General features: G+C 43.6%; 1 protein-coding gene across 7 annotated transcripts in view; it reads right to left on the reverse strand.

The window, feature by feature from the left end:
- Positions 1 to 10,732: 10,732 nt before the first annotated feature.
- PUM2 (pumilio RNA binding family member 2) overlaps positions 10,733 to 27,798 on the reverse strand; it is a 79,949-nt gene continuing 62,883 nt past the window's right edge. For 4 of the 7 annotated variants that reach the window (XM_014956804.1, XM_014956805.1, XM_014956810.1 and 1 more), the window contains 8 exons: positions 23,094 to 23,361; positions 22,398 to 22,527; positions 19,722 to 19,856; positions 19,318 to 19,455; positions 17,659 to 17,784; positions 16,574 to 16,695; positions 14,432 to 14,624; positions 10,733 to 13,707 (listed from right to left, as the gene is read on the reverse strand). In XM_014956804.1, coding sequence (XP_014812290.1) covers positions 13,576 to 13,707; positions 14,432 to 14,624; positions 16,574 to 16,695; positions 17,659 to 17,784; positions 19,318 to 19,455; positions 19,722 to 19,856; positions 22,398 to 22,527; positions 23,094 to 23,361 — 1,244 coding nt within the window. In that variant the 3' untranslated portion in view covers positions 10,733 to 13,575. The remainder of the gene's footprint in view (positions 13,708 to 14,431; positions 14,625 to 16,573; positions 16,696 to 17,658; positions 17,785 to 19,317; positions 19,456 to 19,721; positions 19,857 to 22,397; positions 22,528 to 23,093; positions 23,362 to 27,798) is intronic. The other 3 variants (XM_014956808.1, XM_014956806.1, XM_014956811.1) reach the window with 1 other exon arrangement.

A 27,798-nucleotide genomic window follows, 5' to 3' on the forward strand; every position in this document is an offset into this window, starting at 1 on the left:
AGTTTACAGTCTTATTTTCAAGATTAGTGTTAGACATTGAAAAGGCTCAAAATTTATATCTTTGAGTGTCATTTAGCACCTTAACTGATCTCCAGATAAGGGAAATTCTCAGCCATGATGTGTAAAAAAAAAAAAAAAAAAAAAAAAAAAAAAAAATTAAATTAAAAAAAAATTTTAAAATGTTGCTTTAAAAGAAGCGCCCTCCTGCAAATTCCCCTTTCTTCTGGAGTTAAAAGCAACTTTCCAGCGCTGCCGCGGGTTTGGTCTTTGCACATCTCGCCGCGGATAGGAAAAATGAGGCAGGCAACCATTCTGAAAAAAAAAAAAGAAAAAAAAAAAAAAAGGCTGAATTTTATTACCCCGCTCCCAGGGTCAGGGCTGGAGTTCCTGTTCGCTTCCAAGCCGTTCTGTTGTCTTTTTTTTTGTTGTTTTTTCCCCTTTCCTCTCCCGCCCGTGTGCCAGCACGCATCGGAGTGTTATAAACAACGCAACTGACTGTGTGCGCCAACGTTATAAAAAAAAAAGAAGTAAAATTAAAAACAAAAAAAAGGCAGTTTTTAAGAGGTAATTCTGCTGCTGGAAGGTGCAGGAGCGCAGCCCGGTGCGTGGCCTATGGGCACGGTGTCCCCCGGAGCAGCTGGAGGGATGAGGGACGTGGGGGCATGGGGGGCCACCCCAGGACTGCTCGGGGGGAGGGGGTACCCAAAAAAGAGGCAGAACCCACGCTCCCGGGGCACTCAGAAGTCTCCTGGTGGGTGTTGGCCCATCTCTGCCAGACCCAGGATCCCTTCCCACAGCTGTGGCCCAAAGGCTTAATAGACTTAATTGGATATTCAATGTGGCTAAAACTGTCGTGATTTTATCACGTGTCTTTAATTAGCTGGCTTGCTTTCCCTCTCTCTTACATTACTCATGCAGCCTTCCTAGGAATGACTCCTACCACGCCGCCTTTCCCTCAGGTGAGCTGTGGCCACCATGTTCTCCTCCCCGTGATGGGGAGGGAGGTGGCGGCACCCATGGGGCCCCGTAGCCAAGATGGCCACTAGCACATGAGGTGGCCAGGAGGCATGGCGAGGTGGGGTGGGGAAAGGAGGCAAAATACAAGTCATGGGGGGACACGGGTGGGAGATCAGGCTGAGGGGTGGATGGGGGTGAGTGGTCTTTCCAAGCCACGTCTTGAACCTGACGCAACCAACGAACGTTGGAGATGAGACTTTGGGGATGGGGCTTAGGACAGAGATGTGTCAGTGCTGGGGTTGGTGGGCAGGTTGTGACATCCAGCTGTGACGGTGTCCCTGGGATTTGGGAAAAGCACGCCTGGCGTGGTCAATCTTCTCAGCTGGTCCAGCGTAGTAGAGGCCGGTTTGGCCGAGGTTGCATCTGGTGGCCCCTTGGAACCACGGAGGAGGGACTGAACCCTTCCAGGAGGAAGCGGCGCAGTGGCGAGGCACCGGTGGGGTTGGGTGACGTCTGGGTGTCACACAAGTGTGGGCGTGCGGGTGTCCAGGGAGGTGGTGGATCAAACAGTGCCGTGGTAACTTCTCGCTGGATTTGCTAGAAAACAGCCAGAGCTGGATGGGGATGTTCTGGTCAGGATCTGTGAATGGGGCACGGGGAGAACAATGCTGCACTTGGAAGCCAAGTGTTTTCGGTGACATTCCCGTGCCCTCTGCTTGATCGTTGAAGCATGCTAAGCATTGTGGTTTCACTCAAAAGAGCTCCATGCTGAAAAGCCAGATGAGACTTGCATGGAAAGGAGTTTTCTTGGCAGCCCCGAGCTCAGGGGATGATAGGAGTCGGTTGCCTCTGCCCAGCGCAGTGGAGCTGTGGGGATTTCCCAGAACTGGATCAAGGGCTTCCAGCAGCGCAGCCCAATTGATCTCAGCCTCCCCGGGGATAAGGGGCTGGTTTGAACCGTGTCCTGCCATGGGAAGAGGGGAAACGCAGCCGGGGGAGGAATCCAGCCCGCTGCTTCCGCCACCACCGGAGGCAAGGGGGGAGCAGGGATGGCAACTGTTGCTTTTGGGCAACCGCCACCATTCTTCACTGCCTTCTGCAGCAGAAGCCATCGTTCCTTGTCCCCTAATGGATGTGAGCATCACGCAGCAGCAGGAGCTGCCTGCCTGGCTTCCCAGGTGTCGGACCTACCCACAGGAGCGTGGGAGGCGGTGGCCACTGTCACCGTGTGTCCCCACCAGCAGCTGGTGGAGCCTGCGGAGCAGATGACCGCCTCTTCTCCTGAAGTCTGGTGCCATGTATCCGTAGATGGTTTATTAACGGACTGTGACCAGATGGGGTGGCGTTTAGAAACAGCTGGTTCCGTTCCAAGTTCCTGAAGAAGGGCTGGGTTGTCCCTGTTCACACATGGCGTCTCAGTGACTTCACCTGTTGAGAAACTCGTTTGAGGGTGTTACAGCCTGACACCTGGGGATGGAGAAAGGGAGGATATTCCCAAATACGCAGTGGGAGGATAGAGTATGTGCAAATGCTGGGATTGCCTGAAGCGTGTAGGCAGGCAGTCCCCTGCCCACTGGGGTCGTGGAGTTGGCAGCTCAGGGCCAAGGGGTGCTGTCGCTGGTTGGCTTCAGGAAATTGGTTTCCTGGCTGATGGTTGCTGTTTTCTCAGCCGTTGCTTTTGTGCCAGAGAGAAAACCCTTTTTCCCCCCCCATTCAGTAGCTCAGGTGACTAGAGGGGGATTGTAAGCACGGGAAACCCCCAGCCCCTCGTGCGTTCCGCTTCTCAGCTAAAGCGTGTAGACAAGGCTTTGAGTGAAAGCCCCAACTCTGGGTGGTGACTGCTGCAGAGGACAGAGAGGAAAGAGGGTGCCTTCGGACACACGGGGCAGTACCAAGATGTTAGATACGTTCGGGTAAGTGTGTTCAGGTTGAGTCTGCCCCAGAAGCTGGTTGAAGCCTCACTCTGGAGGAAGAAGCACCTGAAACAAGTGATGGTGTCTGGTAAGGGCCTGAAGGACCCTCACTGACGGTCCCTTTGGCGTTTGGGTTTTTCCCATGGATGGGACCTCAGAACGCTGAGCTAACAACAAGAGGTCTTGATCAGTGGCCAAAGACCTGGGGATGCAAGAGGAAGGATTCTTTGTCCCGAGAGGGCCGGGAGGAGGTTAGGACAATGTCGCCGGTGGCCTATTTGGAGACTGCACAGACCAGGAAGGTTTGCAAGGTTTCATTCCCTGCTAGCCTGAAGCTTCTCGACTCCTTCCTCTCAGAAAGTCTCCCCGGCGAGTGTTTCCATTACCCGTGGCTCACACCACATCCTGCTCCTTCTAACTCTGTGCAGTAACAAAAGAGCAATCCGCCCGTTCCTTAAGTCAATACCGAGTGGAAGAACAAGTCTGCAGAGGGAGCAGCCGGGACCTTCAAACTTGCATTCCCAAAGCTTGCCTGCCAGCGTGCAGCATTTGGCTTTCAGTGGCCGTGCTGGCTCATGGTTTGGGAGCCCAGACGCTGTGGTCCCCCATTCCTGAGACCCTCACTCTTTGGGGGTGGTGGGACCGAATATGCTTAACTCTCTTCCCGCCTCCTCCCATGCCTTGGCGAATCCTCTGCGGTTTGTTTCAGATGTCCTTCAGCGCTGATGTAGAATTAATGGATTCTGACCCTTTCAAATGCCGACCATGACCTATAGCGGGATCACCTGAACCCACCCAGGACGCTCGCACAGTGATCTCTGATTTTGCTTGTTCTGCCCAGCTGCCTTTGCAGTGAGTCAGACATCTCTGAGCAGCTCCATCTGCCCCCTGGCTCTCACTCCCAGGAAGCCAGAGACCAAAGGAGGTTCCCCCCCCATCCCCGGCCCACCCCAGGGTGTGGAGCATGAAGTTCGCCCCAGGGGATGTCTGCCTCCATCTTCTTTCTTCTCCCCTGTGCAATGCTCGGGTGGGAAGGGATGACCTTGCTTATTTGGACAAGAATAAGCCTTCTTGCAGAAACTCCGAGGGTTTTGAGGATATCTTTTTTTCAGCTTAAACAATGCGATGTTTAATGGTCCAAGTGTCAGTGTGGCTGCAGCGTCAGCTTTATAGATACAAACTGAATCAACTTGGCAGCTTCTCCTAGGAATTTGGTGGCTTTTTTTAATTCTCCTCCATCCCCTTTCCCCTAACGAGAACTTCTGGGTGCACACTGAAAACTATATAAAAATGTGTCTGTGCCACTGACCGAGTATTTCCTGACCTGATTTAGCAGAGCTTCCTTTGGCAAAAGCCCAGCTGGCAATGGCTCGCCACTTTTGTGATAGTTTTCACAAACAGCTGTAATAAAACCAGCTGCATTTCTTTGATGCTGCCTGTGAGGGCCCTGTAGGATCCTGCGGGCTCATTATAGAGAGCCTCAGAGCTGGATTTCGGGGGCTGGTGGATCAAACTCTACGGAGGGGCTTCCCATTAGCCTCCGTGGGGTTTGGCTGAAGTTCCGTTGCCCACAAGAAAAGGCTGACTCTCTCTCTCCCTTAACGAGCTCTTTAGCTCTAATACTGGCTGCTACTTTCACTCTTCAACAATTTTGGCCCACCAGGCTCAGGGCTTGCGGATTAGGCAGGCGTTTCTCAAAGCACTCACCTGAGTAACCACTTTTTTTTTGACGTTGATTTTTTTTTTTTTTTTTTTTTTTTTAATTATCCATGCCCAGGGAGAGACTCTCCTGCATTTCTGTGATTCACTTACCCGTGTGGGTAACTCGGGACAACTCGCTTGCAGTGACTAACGCTGGTTTGCTGTGTGTGATCCCTCAGCCTCGGTGACCTTAAATAATTTGAGCGCAGAACGGGGTTTGCCCCGGCATGAACACGAGCGTGGAGGGAAGGTGTCACAGTGCCCAGGAGCCTGCAGCTCACAGTGCTGTGGGGAGCTCTGGAGGAGAGGGAAGAGGCACAGGGAGGGCAGAGCCCACCTATTCCTGTGGCATCCCCTGCTTGGTACCTGCTGCCTTCCCCTCTGGCAGCCGGCCTGGCTCTTCCAGGGGAGGTTTCCATGGATCCTGTGGTCCCAGGAGGGACAGGAGCTTTCTTCAGACTAAGGCTGCCAGGTTGGATGCCTGAGCTGCAAACCCTCTGACCGGGGATGAGAAGCTGGACGCTTCAGAGCTGCCTGTCATCTTGTAAAATAGAAGCTGTGATACTTCGCGCCTTTCCACTGCCTCGATGGCTGCCTTGAGAACAAAAATATGTCTATTTTTAATTGTGCCACAGAGACCCATTATTTCCCTGGGAGAGGCGGGTGCTCCGGGTCAAATGAGGTATAATCTCTTCTGAAAGGGCTCCTCTATTGTCTCTGTGTGTTCCTTTACCGTCCTCATTTGTGACAGAGGCTCCTGGATGCTCGAGTAACTCGCATAACTCCCTCAGACAGGCTGAGGGAGCTGGGATTGTTCAGCCTGGAGAAGAGAAGGCTCTGGGGAGACCTTATAGCAGCCTTTCAATACCTGAAGGGTGCCTATAGAAGAGCTGGAGAAGGACTCTTTGCCAGAAGGTGTAATGATAGGACAAGGGGAAACGGTTTTAAATTGGAAGAAAAAAGATTCAGATTAGATATCAGGAAGAAATTTTTTACTATGAGGACGGGGAGACACTGGAACAGGTTGCCCAGGGAAGTTGTGGATGCCCCATCCCTGGAAGTGTTCAAGGCCAGGCTGGATGGGGCTTTGAGCAACCTGCTCTAGTGGGAGGTGTCCCTGCCCATGGCAGGGGGGCTGGAACTCGATGATCTTTGAGGTCCCTTCCAACCCAAACCATTCTGTGATTCTATGAGTCTATAAAACTTTTTATTAAAGTTCTCCTTGTGGGGTGCGGTGCCTGTTTTTTCCCTGACCGTACCAAATGCACGATGTACTCTTCAAGTCAGCCGTCAGGTTTTCATAAAGCGGAGCTGCACCGCTGGTTCCGAAGCTCCAAACGAAGGAGAAAACTGAAGAGGCATAAAGCGGGGCTGCACTGCTGATTCAGAAGCTCCAAACGAAGGAGAAAACTGAAGAGTTTTAAGCGAAACGTAGAAGTATTCGGTCCACGTGACGGTCCGGAGCCGTGCGCTGCCGCACTGTCACTCCCCAACAGCCCAGGGACTGGGGTCAGGTGTTTCTGCCTCACGGAGAACCCGAGCGAGCACGTCGAGCTGCAGGAATTCTGCCAAAGCAGGTTTAATGCTCCCACGTGTGCAAAAAACAAAAAGCCGAGGCCTTGTGAGAAGCAGGCGCTGGGGCAGAGCGCTGCTGGGAGAGGCTTCGGCCGCCTCACAGCTTTTGGCTCCGTTTCAGAACAAATATTTGCAGCCCCATGAAAAATACTGTTTTGAGGGGATTTTAATTTTTTTTCTGTTTATCCAGCTGATGTGACCTGGACCCCAGACTGGCCAAGGGTCCCCGAGGAACACTGCTCCGGGGCTTGCATCAGGCTTTGGCCTTCGCTACGTTGCTCGCAGTAGTGACCGTGCCGTGAATTTGCTGTGACATAACACACAGGTTTTCTTCCTGATTAACCAAAAGGATGCGTCTGGCTGTAATTATCATCCTTCATTTAGCATTTCGAGGCCGCTTACCCGTTTCCGCGGATCTCGGCTGTCTCAGGGCTGTGTTCTCACCGCCGCAGCCCTCCAGGCGGTATGAGTGTCTCTGGGCCCTTGCTGTCATAGCGTTGATTCACCCATGGATTCCCCACCCATCCTGTCTCATCCTGGACCTTCTCACACCCTCGTGAGGAGAACGCCTTTGCCCGGCTCCCTTTGTCACCCCACCTGGGAGCGGGGTCGGTGTAACCCCTGCTCCAGGTGCTCCTGTGGAATGGAGCTGGAATGGAGATGGTGCAAGGCTGGAGCCGAGTCCAGTCTGTGCTTGGTCATCAGCAAGTGTTACTGGTGGTTAACCACCACCATGGGAACATCTTTTTCGGGCAGAGAAGAGCCTAATGAGGTTCAACAAGGGTAAATGTAGGGTCCTGCACCTGGGGAGGAAAAACCCCAGGCACCAATACAGGTTAGGGATGGATCTTCTGGAAACCACTACTGAGGAGAAGGATCTGGGGGTCCTGGTGGATGGCAGGATCTCCGTGAGCCAGCAGTGTGCCCTGGTCGCCAAAAGGGCCAATGGGATCCTGGGCTGCATAGGAAAGAGTGCGGCCAGTAGGTCTAGGGAGGTCATTCTCCCCCTCTGCTCTGCACTGGGGAGGCCACAACTGGAATCCTGCATCCAGTTCTGGGCTCCCCAGCTCAAGAGAGACAGGGAACTGCTGGAGAGAGTCCAGTGTAGGACAACCAAGATGATTAAGGGATTGAAGCACCTCCTTTATGAGGAAAGGCTCAAAGAGCTGGGGCTCTTTAGCCTGGAGAAGAGAGGGCTGAGGAGAGATCTTATTAATGCTTATAAGTATCTAAAGGGTGGGTTGAAGGAGGATGGAGCCGGACTCTTTTCAGTGGTTCCCAGTGACAGGACAAGGGGCAACGGGCACAAGCTGGAACATGGGAAGTTCCACTGAAATGAGGAAGAACTTCTTTCTGGTGAAGGTGCCAGAGCCCTGGAACAGGCTGCCCAGGGGGGTTGTGGAGTCCCCTTCTCTGGAGATCTTCAAGACCTGCCTGGATGCAGTCCTGAGTGATGTGCTCTGGGCAACCCTGCTTAGCAGGGGAGTTGGACTAGATGATCTCTAGAAGGTCCAACAATTCCGCGATTCCATGATCTGCCCAGGGGGGAAGCAGGGTACAAGGCCAGAGGGAGGAGGGCACAGGAGGGGACAGAGGCTGAGAAACTGGAAGACAGGAGGGCAGCAAAGGCTGGAACCCTAGTTGGGCTGCAGGGTGAGTTTCTACAGTGGTGATCTACATGTCCATGGTGGGGAGGGAGCTGGGGTGTCACGGTGTGTTTAAGCTGTGTGCCGTGTGTGCACGCTGCCCGCCCTGCTCGGAGCAGCACTAACTCTGGTGAGTGAACTCAGATATTGTGACTGCTTCATTTTTTTCTGCTTTTTTGCTTCCTTTTTGAAGTCTGATTTCTTCTTAGGTGATTTGTGAAATTGGCTGTACTTCACGGGCAGGCCTGGAGTGGAGGTTTTGCTGTGCAGAATGGGGTCTTTTTATTACTACTATTTTTTAAAGATACCACTGGGCTCTCAAGGTGCTCTTTCTCCCTTCCCTCCTCCCCTTCTCCCAGTATTTATAATAATAAAAAAAGTCATCATGATGGTGGTTTATGAGCTGGTGGTTACAGCAGCTTCGAGCGTGTGGATGTTTCTCCTTCTCTCATCCCATCCCGTTCTGCAGTATAAAGCTCTTCTCACTCCCACCCCAGCAAACCCCTTGGGCCTGTTCCTGCCTTTATTCTTTCTCTCCCTCCCCCTTTTAACCACTGGTTCAGGAAAAGTTGTTTATCGGTTTCTGGTACCCTCTGGGTGAAGAGACCCATTATCTATACGAAGGTGTCCAGTGCCATCTTAGATGTCCTTCTAGAGTAGAAGGTAGATGCTAGGCTTAGGCAAGCTCCTAGGAGATGTTCATCTGCCCTGCCCCACGTGTCTGGGACACTCCGGGGTCTCTCAAATGGCACCAGATATCGGGGCAGGCAGTGGGACCTGTTCCCAGTGGATGTGTGTGCATGGAGATGTCTACACCTAAAGAGAAGTGGTTTTAAACTGGGACGGTGTCTCCTCAAAAGCCTTGCTGATGGAGTGCAGCTGTGTGACCCTGGTGGGAGCATCTCTTGTACCCCCTCTCCACGGGGGCAGTGGTGGGGGTGCAGCGCTTCACACAAGCGTAGACTGGGTGACCTTTAATGCCTTCATCATCAGATCTCCAGGCTTTTGGTTCCCCACATGTGGAGTGGGTGGCACACGGGGAAGGGCTGGATGAGAGCCCCTTTCCCAGCAGGATGCAAGCTCCTGCCACTCCCAAACTGGGACAAATAATCAGACCCTTGGTTCTCATGAGGCACATGACATTTCAAGGAAATGAGAGACATCATGTGAATTTGGGAGAACATAAGATAGTCAGTTTTCAAACAAAAAGGCTTTTTCAGAGCCAAATGGTCTGGCCTGGATGAGATCAGTGTATGGCCTGGAGCTCTGACAGGGGTGAACTCTGCTCCCTTCGTCCCATCCCTCCATGCGGGGGCTTGGAATTGACTCTGTGGCTTGCATCGAGTTTGTCCACCCTCAGATCTTCACCCCAGCCTCTCCAGTGCAATCCTGCAACACCAGCGCTTGAGGAAACACAGGGAAGACTTCAAATGGAAGCTCTTCAGGCAGAGGAAGGCATTGCCCATATCACACTCATCAAAAAATCAGTATTGCTCGTAGACTAACGAGACTTTGTGATTGCTTCAGGTGCTACCAGGAGCTTGGTAAGATGTGAACCTTGGTGTTGAACTGACAGATGATCCTGCCCTGTTGTGGGCTGGGACGCTGAGATCAGACACAGCATGTGGTTTTTCCCCTTTTCCTTCCTCAAGCAGCAACACGGAACCATGACATCACTGAGCAAAGCTACAGACAGAGCAGCCGTGCTCAGGACAGGGGATGGTGTAACGCTCAGCGCTGGAGCTCTGGGCTGACCCCCCCGAGCAGCAAACTGCTGTTCTGCAGAGCAGGCACCAGGTTTTCTCCCCAGGCGCGTGACTTAGGTGCCATCTGCAATTTTCATGACCAGTCACTCCATCTTGAAGTGCTTTTGCAATTGTTCTCTCAGCTTTATGCCCACGAATGACACGGTAGGACCTGTCCCCTCACTGTTGACCCATTCTCCTAGCTACCAGGGTACTGAACTTCAAGTGTTCTTATGGAACAAAACTGATTAACAAATCAGTCTAATCACCATGCTACTATGCAGAGAGTCATGAGCATCTCTTCAAATGCCTGTTCCTTAGAGCAGAGGGAAGAGGGACTGAATCCGTTCCTGAACCTCCATCAGCACCCTAGAACATCTAGACATTATGCCTCCAGAAACCTCAATCCTCCCAATGCTCCAGTGAGACTGTATTAGTGGATGGAGCAGTCAGCGAGGGAGGTAACACTATTATGGTTGTTCTGTCTGTAAGGGGTCACTTGGGCCAGTTATTTTAAGACCAAAACCAGACCTGCTCCCCTTAAGCTAAAAATGGTCATTTGAAAAAAATCCTGGGCAGTGACAGAAACGAGTGTGGATCCAGTGATGCCACAGCCAACCAGCAACCCTAGCCCAGAACTCATCCTGCATCCAGAGATGCACAAAGAAACTACCATAGAATTATCTAGGTTGGAAGGGGCCTTTAAGATCATCTAGTCCGACCATCAACCTAACTCTGATACAAGACCATCACTAAACCACGTCTCTAAGCACTATGTCTACTCGTCTTTTGAACACCTCCAGGGATGGTGCCTCAACCACTTCCCTGGGCAGCCCATTCCAACGCTTAATAACCCTTACAGTGTGAAAATTTTTCATAATATCCAATCTGAACCTCCCCTGGTGCAACTTGAGGCCATTTCCTCTTGTCCTATTGCCCGTGACTTGGGAGAAGAGACCAACCCTACGAGGCTGTAGCCTGTAATGATTTTTTTTGTAAGAGAATATGAAAGTTTAGCTGCTCAGAAGTGATCTAATGATCTACTAGGGGTTCCTCAATAACTGACCGATTCCCAGCAGATCACTAGAAACGAGGAGTACCTTCCCAACGCTGAGCTCTAGAGCGAGCAGACAAGTCATGCAACTGAGAACATAAAGACCGGCTGGTTTCCTACAGGAAAAAACACAAGACCAGATGTATTTCACACAGTGTTATTCACACATTTTCATTTTGATTTTTTACAGTATATACAAGCGAACATTACATTATTCAGTATGAGCCACCTGGAGTCAAACCTAATCAAACTGGTCCATAAACAATCTATATCAAGGAGCGATACTTGAGCAAATTGTCTAGTGGTTCTACCCAAAGCCTAAAAAATAGTTGAAAGGAAACCCAGTGATTTTCATGTTCCTGGACAGAATTTGTGCAAAATGGTTTTAGGAGAGCAAGTGGAAGATTATATTGAAGTTACTGCAAGCACTAAGGATGGCAAGTTGTAGGACTGTTTAAATTCAAGCATGGCATGAGTGCTACGGGGACAACGTACTGGGACATGACCAGCTTCTGCCTGGACATCCCCGGAAGCCAAACTCACTGTCTCACACATTGAGAAGGTTGGCTCCAGGGGTTGTAACACACAAGGTGAAAATAGTCACCGAGGAGAATTAATGTGTCCAAGGAAGTGGCTCTAAAGTCATCCCTTGTGTGGCTACGGGGAAGCTCTGGCTCCAATGACAGGGCTTGCACCTCGCGAGAGGAATTTTGTCAACTGCCAGGCAAAAACTACTTGGCAATTAGAGTTGTGCTTACTAACAATAACCAGGCCTCCTCCATCACGGAATGCAGGCACAAAATGACCCATCCAGAATCTGGGAGCAGGCCAGAAGACACCTTCCCATTTGCCTATTAATGAGCTAACGCTACCGTTAACAGAAGTAGCGCCTCGGATGTATGCTTTAATAAGATTTATGTAAACCTGATATAAGCAGTAACACAACAGAATTCCTTCTACAGGTTTATACCACTGCTATTTCCCTTCCTCCTGATCAGAGCCCTACCGGAACAGCCTTTTATTTGATCAATGCTCAAGACACTGCTTTTGAACTACCTTGTAGATCAAAACTTTAGGTTAAGCCATCCAAATGAACGTTTTACACAAAATACTTACTTCAACAACATACAAAGCACTTTCTTTATCTTTCAGAAACTGAATATACAAAGTAAGCTTTTTCCAAAATATTTCCATAGGCAAAGGATTAAAAAGGATTTTAATTATACACATATGGTCACAATTCTGCCTTAAAAAGATCATTGGGAAATGTACATAAGGCCGCTTGTAAATGTACATCATCTTTATGTTACTGTTACAATGTCATATGTCCAGAGAAAAAAATTGACAGTATCATACATATTTGCTTTACGCTGGGAGAAGGCTATTCAAAAATACAGTACTCTTCTGTACAAAAAAAATCATGCCACATTTATTAAGATGGAAGAAGCATTGGTTTCTGCGATAACCAAGTAGTTCAATCCATTTCTTACTATGCTTATTACCCCGACTTAAAATTTGAACAGATTGATTTCCCAAAGTGTCCATATTAACAGAATCAACAGCTATGTTATAAACAAAACATAATGTTTCTCACAATAGATAAAAAGAAAGCCGGTTCATATTTCTGAAACCATATAAAGATAGAATTTAAAAAAATCACTCTTGATTTGCTGAAATAAATTTACATTATACAACACTATATGCCGGGGGAGGGGGGGGAGAAAAGGGAATGGGGATATGAATATACACTAAAATGCAAATTTTTGTCCCAAAAAGGGGTAAAACAAATTACATTTACAGCATGAAGGTTTACAAATGTACATCTGTACAACCAAGGTAAGCATCACTACTAAATTAGCAAGGCTTGTAATAAACATCGAAACGAGAGATTTGTTTTCAAACTGTAAACTTACACCTATTAACTACACGTATACAATGCATATATTTATAGGAAGCAAAAAAGCTATCTGAATATTTAATCAATCATGCTTAAATGTTGAGCTATCAAGTTTACTTTTCAGTGGCCCCTTTTCTCTTCATGAATACCTATTTTTTTTTGCATCTACAGTGAGAAAGCAAAATAAATGCTCAACACTTTCAAATCCTTACAATTCTATATGCAAAATAAAAAAATACAAATCTCTACTCTTCCTGCCTTGTAAAACTGACTGTAAAGTTAATACAGGGTTCGCTCCTTTTCCAACAGTGTACTGTACTGAGTGGAAGTACCACCATCATTTTAATCCCTCTACCTTGTACAACAATTAAATATATAAGTATATACAGAACTTTTAATTTTTAATACATCGCGAGAGAAAACCTTAGGGCACCATTTAAAAAAAACACCTGTATCCACAGCGAGTGATGAAAGCTGGTCTTGTTAAAGTTCCCGTTGTTTTGTTATTCCCTACTTTAATTTGCTGTGCCCTGTTTATTATTTGGATAGTATGTTGTGAACCACCAAAACACAACTTAACTTTTCAACATGTTAAATAATGTTTATGCAGCTGATCAATTTTAATCTGGTATAAAAGACTTCACACAAAAGGGAAAAAATAAGGATTAATTCTATATACAACTCTATAAACCTGTTGTGCTATGATGCTGGGTAGACCTACCAGATTGCAAGCCAGTGTATTAAAAGAATACTGTACTTTTTCCCTTTAAAAACTATTTCAGTGACTTTACAAGGTAAAAATTTACAAAATATGTGACAGCTATTTTGATACAATTACATCATATACAGGCATTCTGTGCTTTGCCAGCCATCCAATCTGATAGGTCTCCGGATCAGGGCTGGAGATATTTTTTTCTTTTCTTTTTTTTAATAATTCACTCCCCAAAAATATACACAAGAATAAAAATTTTACAAATGGATGAACAAAGTCAATAAATAGATTTAAAAAAATCAGAACATTTATAGTTAAGTTGTATGTTTTGATCATTCACAATTCAATTTTTCTTCCGTTTCTTTTTGCCTTTTTTTACAGCATCCCATTTGGTGGTCCACCAATTGGCCCCAGATCAGCACTGTTCTTCAGGTAATACTTTTCCAACTTGGCCAGGATGTGTTTGCCGTAGGTATATTTACGCAGAGTTGTGATGTGGGGTCGAATCTGTAAGAAGAAACCCGTTATTTTTTTTTCCCTCCCCCTTAAAAAAATTTAAGTAGAGGTTATGACACTTTAAAAATATTATGGAAAAAAAAAATAATATCAGAAGCCTGTACTTCTAAATTTTGGGAGTTTCTGGAGAGATGTAAAATTGGCGATTTTGACTCCCCAAAGAACTGACACGGAAAAAGGATGGAGCCCTTTTGTGGGGGTGCCCTGTTGGTGACTGGGGGAAGCAGAGCTCCTGCAGGAAGATACTGGGCCCTGCATTAAATAGCCCAGGGCAACTATGGCAATAGCCCTTTTTTTCCACATCTGCATATTCTTAAGTAGAAAAAGTGCCTGGTATGTAAGGAAGGGAAGCTCTTCTGGGATAACTGCAGAATGGATTTATACCAGCAAATAAAAATACAGAAACCTGTATTTCTTCTGCTATATTAATAAAGATGACAGACGCTACGTTTTTATATTAAAAGTATTTTCACAGAAAAGCTGGGAAAAAGAGAGGATATGAAACCCAACTTTTGAAACTTTCCCATCAATTTACATTTTTAGCTCAGTGCTCAGAGACCTGGATATATTCTGCTTTATCAAACTCCACTGAATGCTTATACATCAGGTTCTAGATGACAGAACTACTGAGTTTTACATGTAGAGGGGAAAGGAATTCTAGCAGAAAAATTCGTATCGGTACTTTCTCAACCAATAAAACTATATACAAATATACCTTGTGCATTATTATCTTCCGCTGAGCAGGTTCAGCCATATCAATCATCTTCTGAACAACATAGTTGGCATACTGGTCCTTCATCATGGTGTATAAGGCACTGTGAGGACCATCGTTCTGGCAACAGACCTCATCAATAAGTAAAGCTCTTTCAGCACGAGAAGCGTGAGTTACACATTTTTCTACCACATTGCTGAAAAATAAGACAAATTGCATTCCGTGACTTAAGATGTTAACATTCTTTTAAGCAGCAGTTTTATATTTATCTGAACAGTTCAAATGTCTTAATGCCACTAAAGAGTGCACTGGAAACACATCAGGTCCTGATTTCCAAATCTTTAGTGATGACCGAGAAAGTTAAAGGATTATACGCTCCTCCTCATGTAAAAGAAGTAATTTTCTAGTACTTATTATCTGTAGGGGAGATTTTCCACTGGACCTCAGGTTGCAGATATATGCTAGTACATCTGTTTCGGTCATGGGTCCTTTTAAGACACATCAGAGAAAGGCAGATAAGAAGCTGCTTGTTTTTTGAATAAAAGCGCTTTTCAGGAGCATGCCTAGATCAGGAGATAATATAAAATATTTTGTTTTGTAGAGGAAGTCTCTGACCTTCCAGATACCTCACCATAAGCTGGAAAGGCTATGAATGCTTACAAGTCAGCAAAATGATTCTGGGCCTTACTTTGTACTTTAGAAATTAAGGAGAAATAAGTTCCCAGGAGAGGTTTATGAACAGTTCCATTCAGGCAGAGAAAAATAAAATCTAGATAAACTTACTAGCTTGCATATAATCAATTTTTAAAACAAACGCCCCCATAATGTCACAGTGCGTTTTTACTAAACGTTGATGAGAAGGCTCGTCTCACTACATCATCCAGCATGAACTCTGAGGTGTGTCTTCATTAGCAAAAGGCACATCATCGGCAAAAAACACTGAAGGATGAGTTTTAGGTTCTAATGGTAGAGTGGCTCAGGACTCCAACAATAGTCTTTGAGACTTCCTCACCCATAAAATCTTCGTCAGCCTGAACCAGCACTTTATACTTCTAAATTGCTTGGCTGGACCGACACATAGTCAGAAGTGCCAGCGCATCCAGCAAGTTCTAGGAGGGGTTTTGATGTGGAGATGTGGAGATGATGTGGAGATGATGTGGAGATGATGTGGAGATGATGTGGAGATGATGTGGAGATGATGTGGAGATGATGTGGAGATGATGTGGAGATGATGTGGAGATGATGTGGAGATGATGTGGAGATGATGTGGAGATGATGTGGAGATGATGTGGAGATGATCACGTGGAGATGATGTGGAGATGTGGAGATGTGGAGATGTGGAGATGTGGAGATGTGGAGATGTGGAGATGTGGAGATGTGGAGATGTGGAGATGTGGAGATGTGGAGATGTGGAGATGTGGAGATGTGGAGATGTGGAGATGTGGAGATGTGGAGATGTGGAGATGTGGAGATGTGGAGATGTGGAGATGTGGAGATGTGGAGATGTGGAGATGTGGAGATGTGGAGATGTGGAGATGTGGAGATGTGGAGATGTGGAGATGTGGAGATGTGGAGATGTGGAGATGTGGAGATGTGGAGATGTGGAGATGTGGAGATGTGGAGATGTGGAGATGTGGAGATGTGGAGATGTGGAGATGTGGAGATGTGGAGATGTGGAGATGTGGAGATGTGGAGATGTGGAGATGTGGAGATGTGGAGATGTGGAGATGTGGAGATGTGGAGATGTGGAGATGTGGAGATGTGGAGATGTGGAGATGTGGAGATGTGGAGATGTGGAGATGTGGAGATGTGGAGATGTGGAGATGTGGAGATGTGGAGATGTGGAGATGTGGAGATGTGGAGATGTGGAAACCATTCCCTGCACTCGTGAGCAAAAGCCATCCCATCAACCCGTGGAATCTTCTTTGTTTTGCTACAGAACAGCATTTCCCCTTTCTCTTCCCCAAATCTAATATAAAATACCACTACCCTTCATTTCTATAAAAATATGACATTTAAGGAGGCAAGTTACACCACAGAACCCCCCCCAACCCCATTATATCTTCTTTGTAACACAATCAATAAATCCCATACGACAACTTTAAAAGGTTAGTGAACCTTTAATATATGAAGGCTGTGCCATACCTGGCAAATTTGTGCTGACTCAGAGCTAGGACTTTTCCTCTTATTTCTGAAACTATTTTACTCTTGTCTTCAGGACGACCGTGCTCCAGTACGTGTTGAATAACGTAATTTCCGTATTGATCCTGAAAATAAGATGACTTCAATTTTCTTTTGTGTTCATACCAAGTAAACCATACAGCTTTTGTTATTTGTATAAACTTTCCAATTACTATTTGCACAGATATAAGGAAAAATACAACTTCACCATTATAGAAACAAAGCGATGCAAGAAATATTGCATCAGGAATTACTTAATGGACCACACAATTTACATATAAAAGGTAAATAATCTGTAAAACCAGCATTTTGCTAGAGTACCCTTTATCCTCTTAAAGAAAGAAGTCCTCAAAATTAAGATCATAATCCTTTAATGGCTGTAATAGCTCCCTGAACTTCGGTTCCCCAAGACAGTTATGTTTTAACTAAAGACTTGTCTATGCAAGAAACCCCTGAGAAATAAACTAGACCAAGGAGACCATTAAGTAGGCAATTCTTGCCTTTTTATGCATGGAAATTTCTACTGAACACCGAGTCCCTTCCTGTATTTTAAACTTACTCAATTTCAAAGCCATTTGTAGGACTCCGTTTCCAGACAGGAAATCATGTTGCATAAGATCTTTTGGTGTCTTTTAGAAAAGATACCCTTTTTGTATAAGAACACGCAACACGTATATTTTTGACAATGTATTTGTGTTTAGACATTATCTGAAGTTATCTAAAGGACATCTGAGCCAATTAAGATAAACTACAAGAAAGCAATCTTTGCAATAAAAAAAAAATATTAATTCTGTGCATTTACAATGTATATTCGAAGCTACAGTCAAAATTGTAAGAAAAAGGCTTTTTATATCTTCTTTGCCTCCCAACTTCCAAATTAATTTTCATTAAAACTATGGAAGGAAAGAAAAACAAAAAAAATCAATGTCTACAAACCTAAAAAGAGGCAAATGCATTTAAAGTATTTTTTTAAACTAAGAAATGCAAATGAATTATGACAACAATAAAAGAGCTCTAAAATGCATTAAACAATTAATATATGCACTGACCTGCACAAGCTGTTCTGTGTGTTGATGCAGTTCTTCCAGGATTGGCAGAGTCTGCTCAGCAGTACAGTGTTCCAGAATACGCTGAATTACTCTACAACCATATGGGTGAGTTGAAAGTACAAATACCTTAAAATAGGATTGCAAACTGGAGTTAAACCAACCGAAGTTTACAGATACAGAAATATTACCATGTTCGAAACAGAATTGAACATGCCAACTATTTCTATTAAAAAAAAAAAAAAAGTCTTGCTTGCCAATATCAGAATTCCATCTTCAGTAGAAGTCAAGAAAAGACAAAAATGCAGTTTTTTGTACGTCACGACTCCAGTAATTACACAACTAAGAACCCAAATTTTCATTATAATGTTTCTAGCCTACTTAGCTGCAAAGGAAAGCCTGGAAGCATGACCCTTAGTTAAGCACTGTTCATCTTCCAAGCTTTCCTTTTAACTTTGTACTTCATTTTCAAATTTTAAAAGTCAAAATCTCATTTTTTTCCTTTTGCTTGCTTCTCCAGAAGCCAGGTTTGTGTTTCAGGGATCAATTCAGAAGATTTAAGAGGCAGCGTTGGTCAGAACTGAACACCGAATCTTGTCTAATGAGACATCGGTGCTAACGATGCAGGCAGATGAAAAAGATAAGCATTGTTACACGACATGACTAAAGCCTGGCATTCTCCGTTTGCCACTTCAGATTAGCTACTATTTTTTATATATAAATTGCTTGGAGCTGAGGATGAATGTCTAGTAAATAAACAAACTGACATGTTAGTCAAGGGGTTCTCTTTACGGTTTAGAAACTGCCTCTCATCTACCCCATACACACTTTTTAATGTGAAAAAGACCTGACCCTACAAACCTTGGAATGCCATTTACTACTATGTACAACAATAATTCTGGTATTGCTGTTGTGTAAAATGTGAGAGAAGGATATTGTAGATTTTGTGAAGAAATACATTTGGCTATCCATTAAAGTAAAATTTAGTAACACAGCCAAGTTAGTAAGATTTTACAGTTCTTCAAGACTATAAAAGTACATATTTGTCTCAGAGCATTAGAATCTTATTTAGCTGCAGCATGTTCTCTAGCCTGCAGCACAATATCAATCTTACATTAATATAACTTTTTTGGAAACAAAACAAAAACCCCAACCTTAAATAAACAAATACCTCCCCTCTTCACTTAACACTAGCCCATATGTAGGGAACAGATTAGTATATTTCTTCAAAGTATTTCCTTAATGATAGATATTAATTGGGAAAAACTGAAAGACAGACTTGCAACAGAAGAAGAAAAGGGCAATTTTAACGAAAAATGTATGCCAGAAAGCAGATACTTTATTACTACCATCAAAAACGGCAACGTTAAAAGTTATAAAGGAAATTTGAAATGGCATATCACAGAACTCAAACAGAAAGCCTGGCCTTAAACCAAATTCCTCCACTGGTATTTATAATACGTCCAAACAAGTCTTTCTAGAGCCTCATCTCCAACAGATTCATCTTTTTACAGCTTTTCCATTTTATCATCCCTTTTTTACCCTACTTAAAATCAGCTGACTGCAAAGTGTCAAACATTATCTTCTACTGCAAATGATGAAAAAAAAGACCTGCAAATGAAAGCAACCCCCCGCAGAGAGGAAATGAACTGGTGACACTACCTGTCCTTTGAACGCGTCAATGATGAACTGGAGCGACTGGGGCTGAACACACTCAATACATTTTTGTACAACGTGGTTTCCATTTTGATCTTTCACACATTTCAAGACATGACCATCCAACTCTTTCACCATTTCATTCTGGAAAAAAAAGATTATCCTTGTCTTCACAATGATTTTTTTTTTTAATGCCCCCCTCAAAGGAATATTCCGTTTCATCCTATCTATCCAATCTCCACATTCACTGGTGGTTTACTTGGGTAGCTCAGCAATTTAATTTAAACAACCACTTTAGTCCCTAGCACATTTCATAATGAAAAGGAACAATCAACAGCTTAAGCAAGTAAAAAGATGGATGCAATATAAAGAAATAAAATAATAAAAAAAAAAGCATTGCTCTAACTTACAATTACCTGCTGGTCAGGTGAGATTGACTCGAGTGCTTTCTGAATGACACGACACCCGTACATCTGGAGGGCTAACGGCAGGACGTGACCACGGATGCGCGTTGCTAGGGCTAACTTCTGATCCAGGCTGCCAAACTAGAAGAAAATAAAGACGCAATTAACAAACAAAGACATAAATTCCAGCATGCTGCAACATTACACCTCAGAGTAAGTACTTTCACAGAATCACAGAATTGCCTAGGTTGGAAGGGACCTTTAAGATCATCTAGTCCAACCATAAAAAAAAAACAAAACAACAAAATCACACACCCCACACCAAAACCCAAACAAAACACACACACCAACACTAAAACATATTTCCAAGCGCCATGTCATAGAATCATAGAATCATTCAGGTTGGAAGAGACCCTTGGGATCATCGAGTCCAACCATCTACCCTACTCTACATAGTCCTCCCCTAAATGTCAATTTGTCTTTTGAATATCTCCAGGGAATCTCCAGGGATGGTGCCTCAACCACTTCCCTGGGCAGCCCATTCCAATGCCTGATAACTCTTTCAGTCAATAAGTTTTTCCTAATATCCAACCTGAACCTCCCCCAGTGCAACTTGAGGCCATTTCCTCTTGTCCTATTGCCTGTGACTTGGGAGAAGAGACCGACCCCCACCTCTCCACAACCTCCTTTCAGGTAGTTGTAGAGATCAGTAAGGTCTCCCCTCAGCCTCCTCTTCTCCAGACTGAACAACCCCAGCTCCCTCAAGACTTACTCTCCAGACCCCTCACCAGCTTCGTTGCTCCTCTCTGGACCCGCTCCAGCACCTCAATGTCTTTTTTTGTGGTAAGGGGCCCAAAACTTTCATGATGTATTACAGCTTTACTGTGCACCTTGAATGTTTTTTTCCTCTTTCAATTTTGCTGAGTATATTTACCAGAAGCTTTTGTATTCGAAATGCAACATTTTGTAATATTCCACATTCCAGCTTCATACCTGCTATCAAATGCATGACCTTGAAAGCCAACAGAAGAGATCAAAGTAATTTCTACTTGACTGTCTGTGGAAATATTTAATTGCAATAACCTGCTTATTTAAACGAATTATACCAGGCAAATTAATTACAGATTACTATAACTTATTAATTCAAATCAGATATTCTCTGATCTCTCAAATTTGTAGGGGTCAGTGTATCTTACATCTCATATACAGTAAGCAAACTGTAACAGGAGGGGGCGAGGGGGAAAGATTTCAAGCCCTGAAGTAGCTTCTTGGTAACTTCACATGGCTTGAGGGATCATTCTTACCCTGGGTGCTTGGGAAAATCCAGAAATACTTGGGCTTTGCAGAGCAAAATCCAAGTGTTTTTTTACTCTGGTTGTGCAATTCAACCAACGTTTCTCAGCAGTAGCTAATTCCTGCCCATGTCATTCCCTCCATGGTCCTACTACAACCTTCTGTGCTACTCCATGCTGAGCAGAGCAGCAGCCAGTCAAGGTTCATTAACACCCATAACCCTGTTCCCAGATGCCCACACAAGCTCCTGAGCTGGCACAGTGCAAGAAGCCACACAGAAGTGATCACCTGGACAATCAGCTGGGTAGCACCAGCAATAGTCATGCACCACAGCTGCGAGCTGTCAAACCTCTCATCTGTAGTCACCTAGGACTGAAGAAAACTCAAACAACTTTGCCTTCCTACCCCCTGACTACACCTAAGGCCTAGTGCACTTTTTTTTTTTCCCTTGAGAACACTTCCACATAATTAAGATGAAAACACTCAATTGACAATGATTATCTATGTATCCACCCAACCTAACTCTACGGAATAAAACAGCACTTGATGCCCCTTAAGCAAGATCAAGATCTTACCATGTGCCAGCCACACTTCTCAGAACGTATTTTGATTTGTAAAATCAAGTAAAATAAATACCAAAAGCTGAGCACACTGTTTCATAGATTACTCATTAAAAACTACATTCCTGTTTACAACAACCATCTTACTTCTTACTGGATATTCTCCAGCTTCATCTTCTACCCACCCACTTTCTTATGGTCCTGGATTTGAAGTACCCTATGCCCCTATGCTAGATCCTTTTCCTACATATCACTTTTTCCAGGACACGGGTATTACTTTTTATTCTGTTAGTCAAATCTTCAAATCCTGTAACTTATTGATAAAGCTTTATTTTTACCTCTTCATCCCAGCTTTTAAACAAAAAGCAAAGCTCTTTTAAATACTAGTTTTAGTAGTATCAGCTGTATCTTATGATATCCCTTCCTATACAGCACTAGATGAAGTTCACACAGCTATTTATTGGGGTGCAGGAGCATCTTCCGGACCCACTCTTTACCAAAATGCACTAAACCAATAAAAAGTACCCTTCAAATCTTTATGTTCCCCATCATCTGCTGAAAATCTCCATAAATTACACTGAGTGCACAGCCTGCACACCCACCAGTGGTCACTGACACAGTGTAAAGAGAAGCTGTGCCAGTTGTGAGGACCAGCAGGGGATACAGCACAGAACCCGTGTGTGCAGCGTTACACGCTTGGGTTCTGCGGTAAAAGTCCCGTAGAATTCTGCTACCACGTTAAGAAAAAAAAAAAAAATCAGTTAAATTTAATCAGATTTTTACAGCATTTCATTCGCATTTCTGTTCATACACTTATGGTCGTGCTTACCTCAAAGAACTTCTGTATTACATAGTTTCCAAACACATCAGTCATCAATTGATACGCTGCTTGCAGGATCTCGTTAAACACCATCTGGCGCTCAGCTGGGGTAGCTCGCTCCAGCTTCTGCTGTATAAACCTACGCCCAAAAAAAGGTACGTTATGCTTTTACATAAACAACAGGAAAACCTCTCCAACGCCATTTCAATGAGACACCTCCAAATTCTAAAGCAGGTATTCAACATTTATAAAACTTATTAAAATGAAAGTAGCGCCTTCGCGTATAAAAGGATACGTTTTAGTAAAATGGTACTTAAAAACTTTCATTTGAAAAGGATTAAAGATGAAAAGAATAACAATAACTAAGTACCTGATGATGTATTGCTGAAAAAATAGCTTTACATTCCAGATGCCAGATATTTTGTTTTCTTAATCATCGCCTTTTTGATACCTAAACACTAGAGTTTACAAGTCTAGTTACGAGGCTATTTCTACAGTGAGAACTTCTACAAGCAGCTAAATGTATGCTGCTTTTATAATGAAATTTCCTAGAGAAGAGAAAGGTCAGTGTAAGAGCACGTGCTCCAATTAACGGCATACTTTGTACTAAGATGACTAGCAGCTCATTCCAATGTTTGATGTCGATGTAACAGTATCAAAGCAGTAAAATGGTACTAAGCTATTAACTTCACTATAGTTAATTACCTAGAACCATGCTGGTCTTGGGAAAATTCAACAATATGTCCGACAAGGTCTCTTAGTTGAAGATTGGGGAAACGATTGTTTCTGAAATCTTCCAGCAATCGACTACGTCCAGAAGGCATAATGTCAGACCTACTGTAACGGAGGCGCGAAGGAGGGAAGAGCTGACTGGTGGAGCTAAAGAGACTGGAGGTACTTGCTGCACTGCGATACTTCGCCTCGGCTCCAGGTGCTGCAGAAATATAGCGACCACTACCATTTGTCAGTCCTCCTACAAGGAAGCAGTTCCGTCAGTAAAAGCCATCAAGGAAAATAAAGCAACAAGCACAACAGTCAATGTACTACAACTACGGATACACCCTGGAGCCAAAGAAAAACAACAGTGTTGTCTTGTTGTTTGTATTTACCTCGTTACGGTTGGAGGAGTTACATAGCTCTATCTTCCAATAAATAAAACCATTCTCCTCCTCGTTTTTATTTTACGTGAAGGGCACCAGGAAAGAAATGCCATTAGAGGAATATAACGAAGCAGGTAAAGTGAGCACCCACTCAGAGAAACTTTAGAACTGGGTGGGCCTTAGCTCAGTGGGCAGATTTCCACTTCACAAGTAATACTGACTTAGAGCCTTGTTAGGAGTCTCAAAGTTAGCCAATTGTTTCAAAACAGACCATGAAATCTGAACTACCCTTCAGTCCCTACTGAGATAACTTTCCAATTTATCTTGTGAAAGGGCATTTTTGGGGAGGCACACACAGCGCCTCATCATGCTGTACCTGTTCTGCAGGACATTTAATGACTTCAGCATCCCAGGCTTTCAATTTGGCCCTTCCTGTTAAATTTCAAACCAAGTAGCTAAGAATGCTCTACCCAATTCTAAAACAACCAAAAGATACATCAAACTGAAGTTCCTTTTAGAAAACTGAAGTCCTTCCTTACTGCAAAACATTCATTACTCACTACACTTTGTCTTTCCTTACTATCTAAGAACTGAATTGCCTTTCTACATTCAGGTCCTGCTCCTTTTTGCTGGTGATTCCACCTACAGCTCTCACCACCCCACAGTCCTGTGAATTTCTCCTCCCCTATCCCTCTCTGATCCGTTTCTGTCACTCAACCCCTCCAGCAGGACTCTCTCCCCTCCACTTTAACACAGGCAGCAGTGACCATAATAAGCATGCAAACAAAGCATCTTGCCCAACTGCAGTATGATTTTAAAGGGGATACTGCTACTAGACTACAAGCAGAAATATTCAAGGACAATTCCCACCTAAACCTCAACTCTGCTACTTTAAAAAAAAAAAAAAACAAAAACCAAAACACCACCCAGCCTAAAATTACCAACTATGAATTGGAAAAGGAAAGCATTTTTAGCTTCCCTACAAATTATCTAGAAAGTGACAAAGTAACTGAAAGCCCTTTCAAAGTCAACAGAAGGAATACCTACATTTGAATTTAAAACAATTTGCAGTATGTGCTGTTTGAATGGTGCTTTATTACAAAATAAATTTAAAATTAAAAAAAAAAAAAAAAGGAAATCAGCTGACAGTGCCCCAACCAAGCCTTCTTTTGGCTCCAAGTATTTATAAGGCCAGGCAACAACAGTGTTACAGTGGGCTGGGAATGGATTAATGGTATCTTTTTGGAAAGGTCAAATTGCAATACCAGAATCTGAGATGTTAGTGCTCTGCAAGACATATCAAGCATCACATTTATTGCACTGTATAGGATTATGCCCTAAAAGAGAAACAATTAGTATTTATTTCACAATTAGTTTTCAAAATCCAGTGGTAAGAATCAGTAAAGAATCAGTAAATACTTTATGCCCCACCATACCTTTTAAAAACCACTAGGTTTTTTTTAAATTAAATTAAAGCCTCTTAATTATTCACAGCCAGAAAAATCAAGATTTTTTTTTTCCACTATCATGTTTAGTTTCCGTTGACAATCAGTATTTCCAGAAAAGAGCCAACAGCGCCATGATGCTAACAGACCAAAAGAGAAAAAGAACCCCAACGTTCTGCAGGTGAAGCAGGATGTAGAGCCATGCTCTACAGTCACTTCTCTTCTAGGAACAGCCTTCTACAGTTACACATCTGAAATGATGGTATTTCTCATCTAGATTATTTAAATAGATGAATGAAATGCAACCTCGCCTGTAAATGCTGTGTGGCAACACCATGTAGTGCCAGGAGAGGGCAGCAAAGCCCGTTTCAAAGGAAGCCTGACGGGCAGTGAGCCTTCATGTTAAGTATAAATTAAATGTGACAATTTGTCAGCAGCTAAGAGAGAAATTCAGAAACTTGGTAGCTTTTAATAAATATGCTATGTATGTGTAGTAGAACTGCACGTATACGATACATTTCACACTCAATCAAACCTTTCTTCAGTCTAATTTGGGAACCCTCTCTTTTTTCCCGACTTGTCAAACGACTGTGCTGCGACTGGGAGACTCCTGTCTGGCCTGTGAAACTACTCAGGACGATCAAGTTAAGCAGGATCATAATTCAGGAAGGCTGAAAACACATCCACCGTGCCTAGAAGAACCTGTCATATTTCAAAAGCACACAGAAAGCTTAACCTTGTAAAACCCTGGACGCTATTATAAAAAAAACCCCAGTAATTTAATAGGTAATTAAGCTTTTCTTCTCATGTAACCTTTTATTACAGCAGTGCTAGAGCTCAGTGGCAACTTTGCAGATTTGAAAAATAGCGAAACCCTCAAAATAAAAGCATATTGTCATAAGTACTTACTATATGCAGATATACTCTTGTAGTATAAGTATACAATGGACTATTTTCTGAAATACTGCACTCATTACTTTCTCAGTCCAAAACCACCAAAGCATTGGTGTGGACATAAGGACACCTTGTCTCCTTCCTGAAAATTCTGAGTGTGAACAGCTTAGAAATGGAAAACCAAGATCTGAATTCTAGTTACCCAAATCCTCCTGGATAGCATGCTGCATCCCCACACTCTTCAAAACCTCAGGACACTTGTTTTACAGATTCTGATTCCAAACTAGAAAGGTAACAGACCAGGTCTTATAAATTACTTGGGGAACATACCCTACGTAACAACATAAAGCACCCAGTCTAAACATTTCTGCAAACACTGAACATTTAAAGGACTGTTATAAGGCATCAGTGTAGCCGCAGAATTACAAACCACTGGGGAATAAAGTGTGCAGTTCATTCTTCAGATAATCACTTGGCTATCACTGCTGATCTGGTAAGACAAAGATCTCCAATGCAATGAATTATATTAAGTAGTTTTACAGCTTAATTGAACCTAAATCCCTGTGGCTAGTCCATAGGGACGAAGAGGCACAGAGAAATAAAGGCGAGATAGACCATCTACAACAGAGTCTTACCAAGCTTCAAGGACACAAAGCATGTTAAATTACTAACTCCTTAACATAGTCAGCATATTTATTGTAAAGGAGAAGATGAGAAAATATTAAAGACTAAACCTAAGCACATTTATTTTGATAGCATTAGTCTGTTAGTACTTATAACCTAAGTATTTCTTCAATCATTTCTAACCAAGACATAAAACAGCAATATTATTTTCTAGTAAATTATGTGAGTATATAAACAATATAAACCTGATTTCTGCAAAATATTTGTTCATCTGTGAAAAAGTAGCTTCATCTCACCCTCATTTCATCTTCATACGGAAAACAGAATTCCACATACATATGTACACATACATGCATATGTATGCACGTGTATTTTATGAACCAATGCTTCTCATGCCTGGTTTAGGGAAGCCCTACAGAGTAGGTAGGCAGCAGAGGCAACACAAAGCTCCCCATACTGTCTTGCCAAGGAGCCTCTATTCCTACCCAGAATGACTGACCACTCCTGAAGATAAAACAACGTCTAAACTACCAACCTAACTGGCTTGCAACACACAGAAAAGAATTGCCTCCAAAAGCCCAGATTTTAAAAATCCTACTCTATACCAAACCCTTAAAATGCTACGACGTACCATCAGACAGAGTAAGCACTACCAATCTAAAAGGATTTTTTTTGTAACTTAAGAAAAATACTTCCTCTTGCAGTTTTTTATCCCTGGGAGTGAAAGGGTAGTTCAAATTCATGACCTTACTGCTCCAACTGATTACAGTAAAGCAGCAGTTACAGACAACTGACAAATCCCTTCAGATACAGGAAAACTGACACTAGAACAAAGCAATCAGCATATTCCTATTTAGGATGTTGGATAAGAGTTGGTAAGAAGAGATAAAAAACAGTAAAATACCACAAATTTCATGTAAAAGGGAAATTGGTCTTAAGCTACAAATTGCAGCAGTGTCTGACAAAGGGGTTATAAATCCATGCACCCTTTCCCAGTTTTGTGCTCTAGTGCTCTGGTGGCTGAAACAGGAACAACCCAGTTTGATGCCCATTTTAAAACAGGAGTTAAACTTAGCTGAACCTGTTGATACAAGCAGGCAGGACAAGTTTTGAAGGTGGAGGGAGAGCTGGATTTGACAGGCATTATCAGAATAGCAATGGAAACTGCATGCAGACATGAACTTACAATGTCGTTCTACTCTGAAAAGTGACTACGTGATAACAGCACCCTTCTTAAAATATACTCCCTGCTTGATTTCAGGTATAATTTCTCATTTGGTGAGAAAGCTCTGCCTTTTTATTTTTATTTTTTTTATATGTGAGAACAAAACAAATGCCGCCTTTTTA

This window comes from Calidris pugnax, unplaced genomic scaffold (genome assembly GCF_001431845.1).
Source record: "Calidris pugnax isolate Ruff unplaced genomic scaffold, ASM143184v1 scaffold171, whole genome shotgun sequence".
Taxonomy (NCBI): domain Eukaryota; kingdom Metazoa; phylum Chordata; class Aves; order Charadriiformes; family Scolopacidae; genus Calidris; species Calidris pugnax.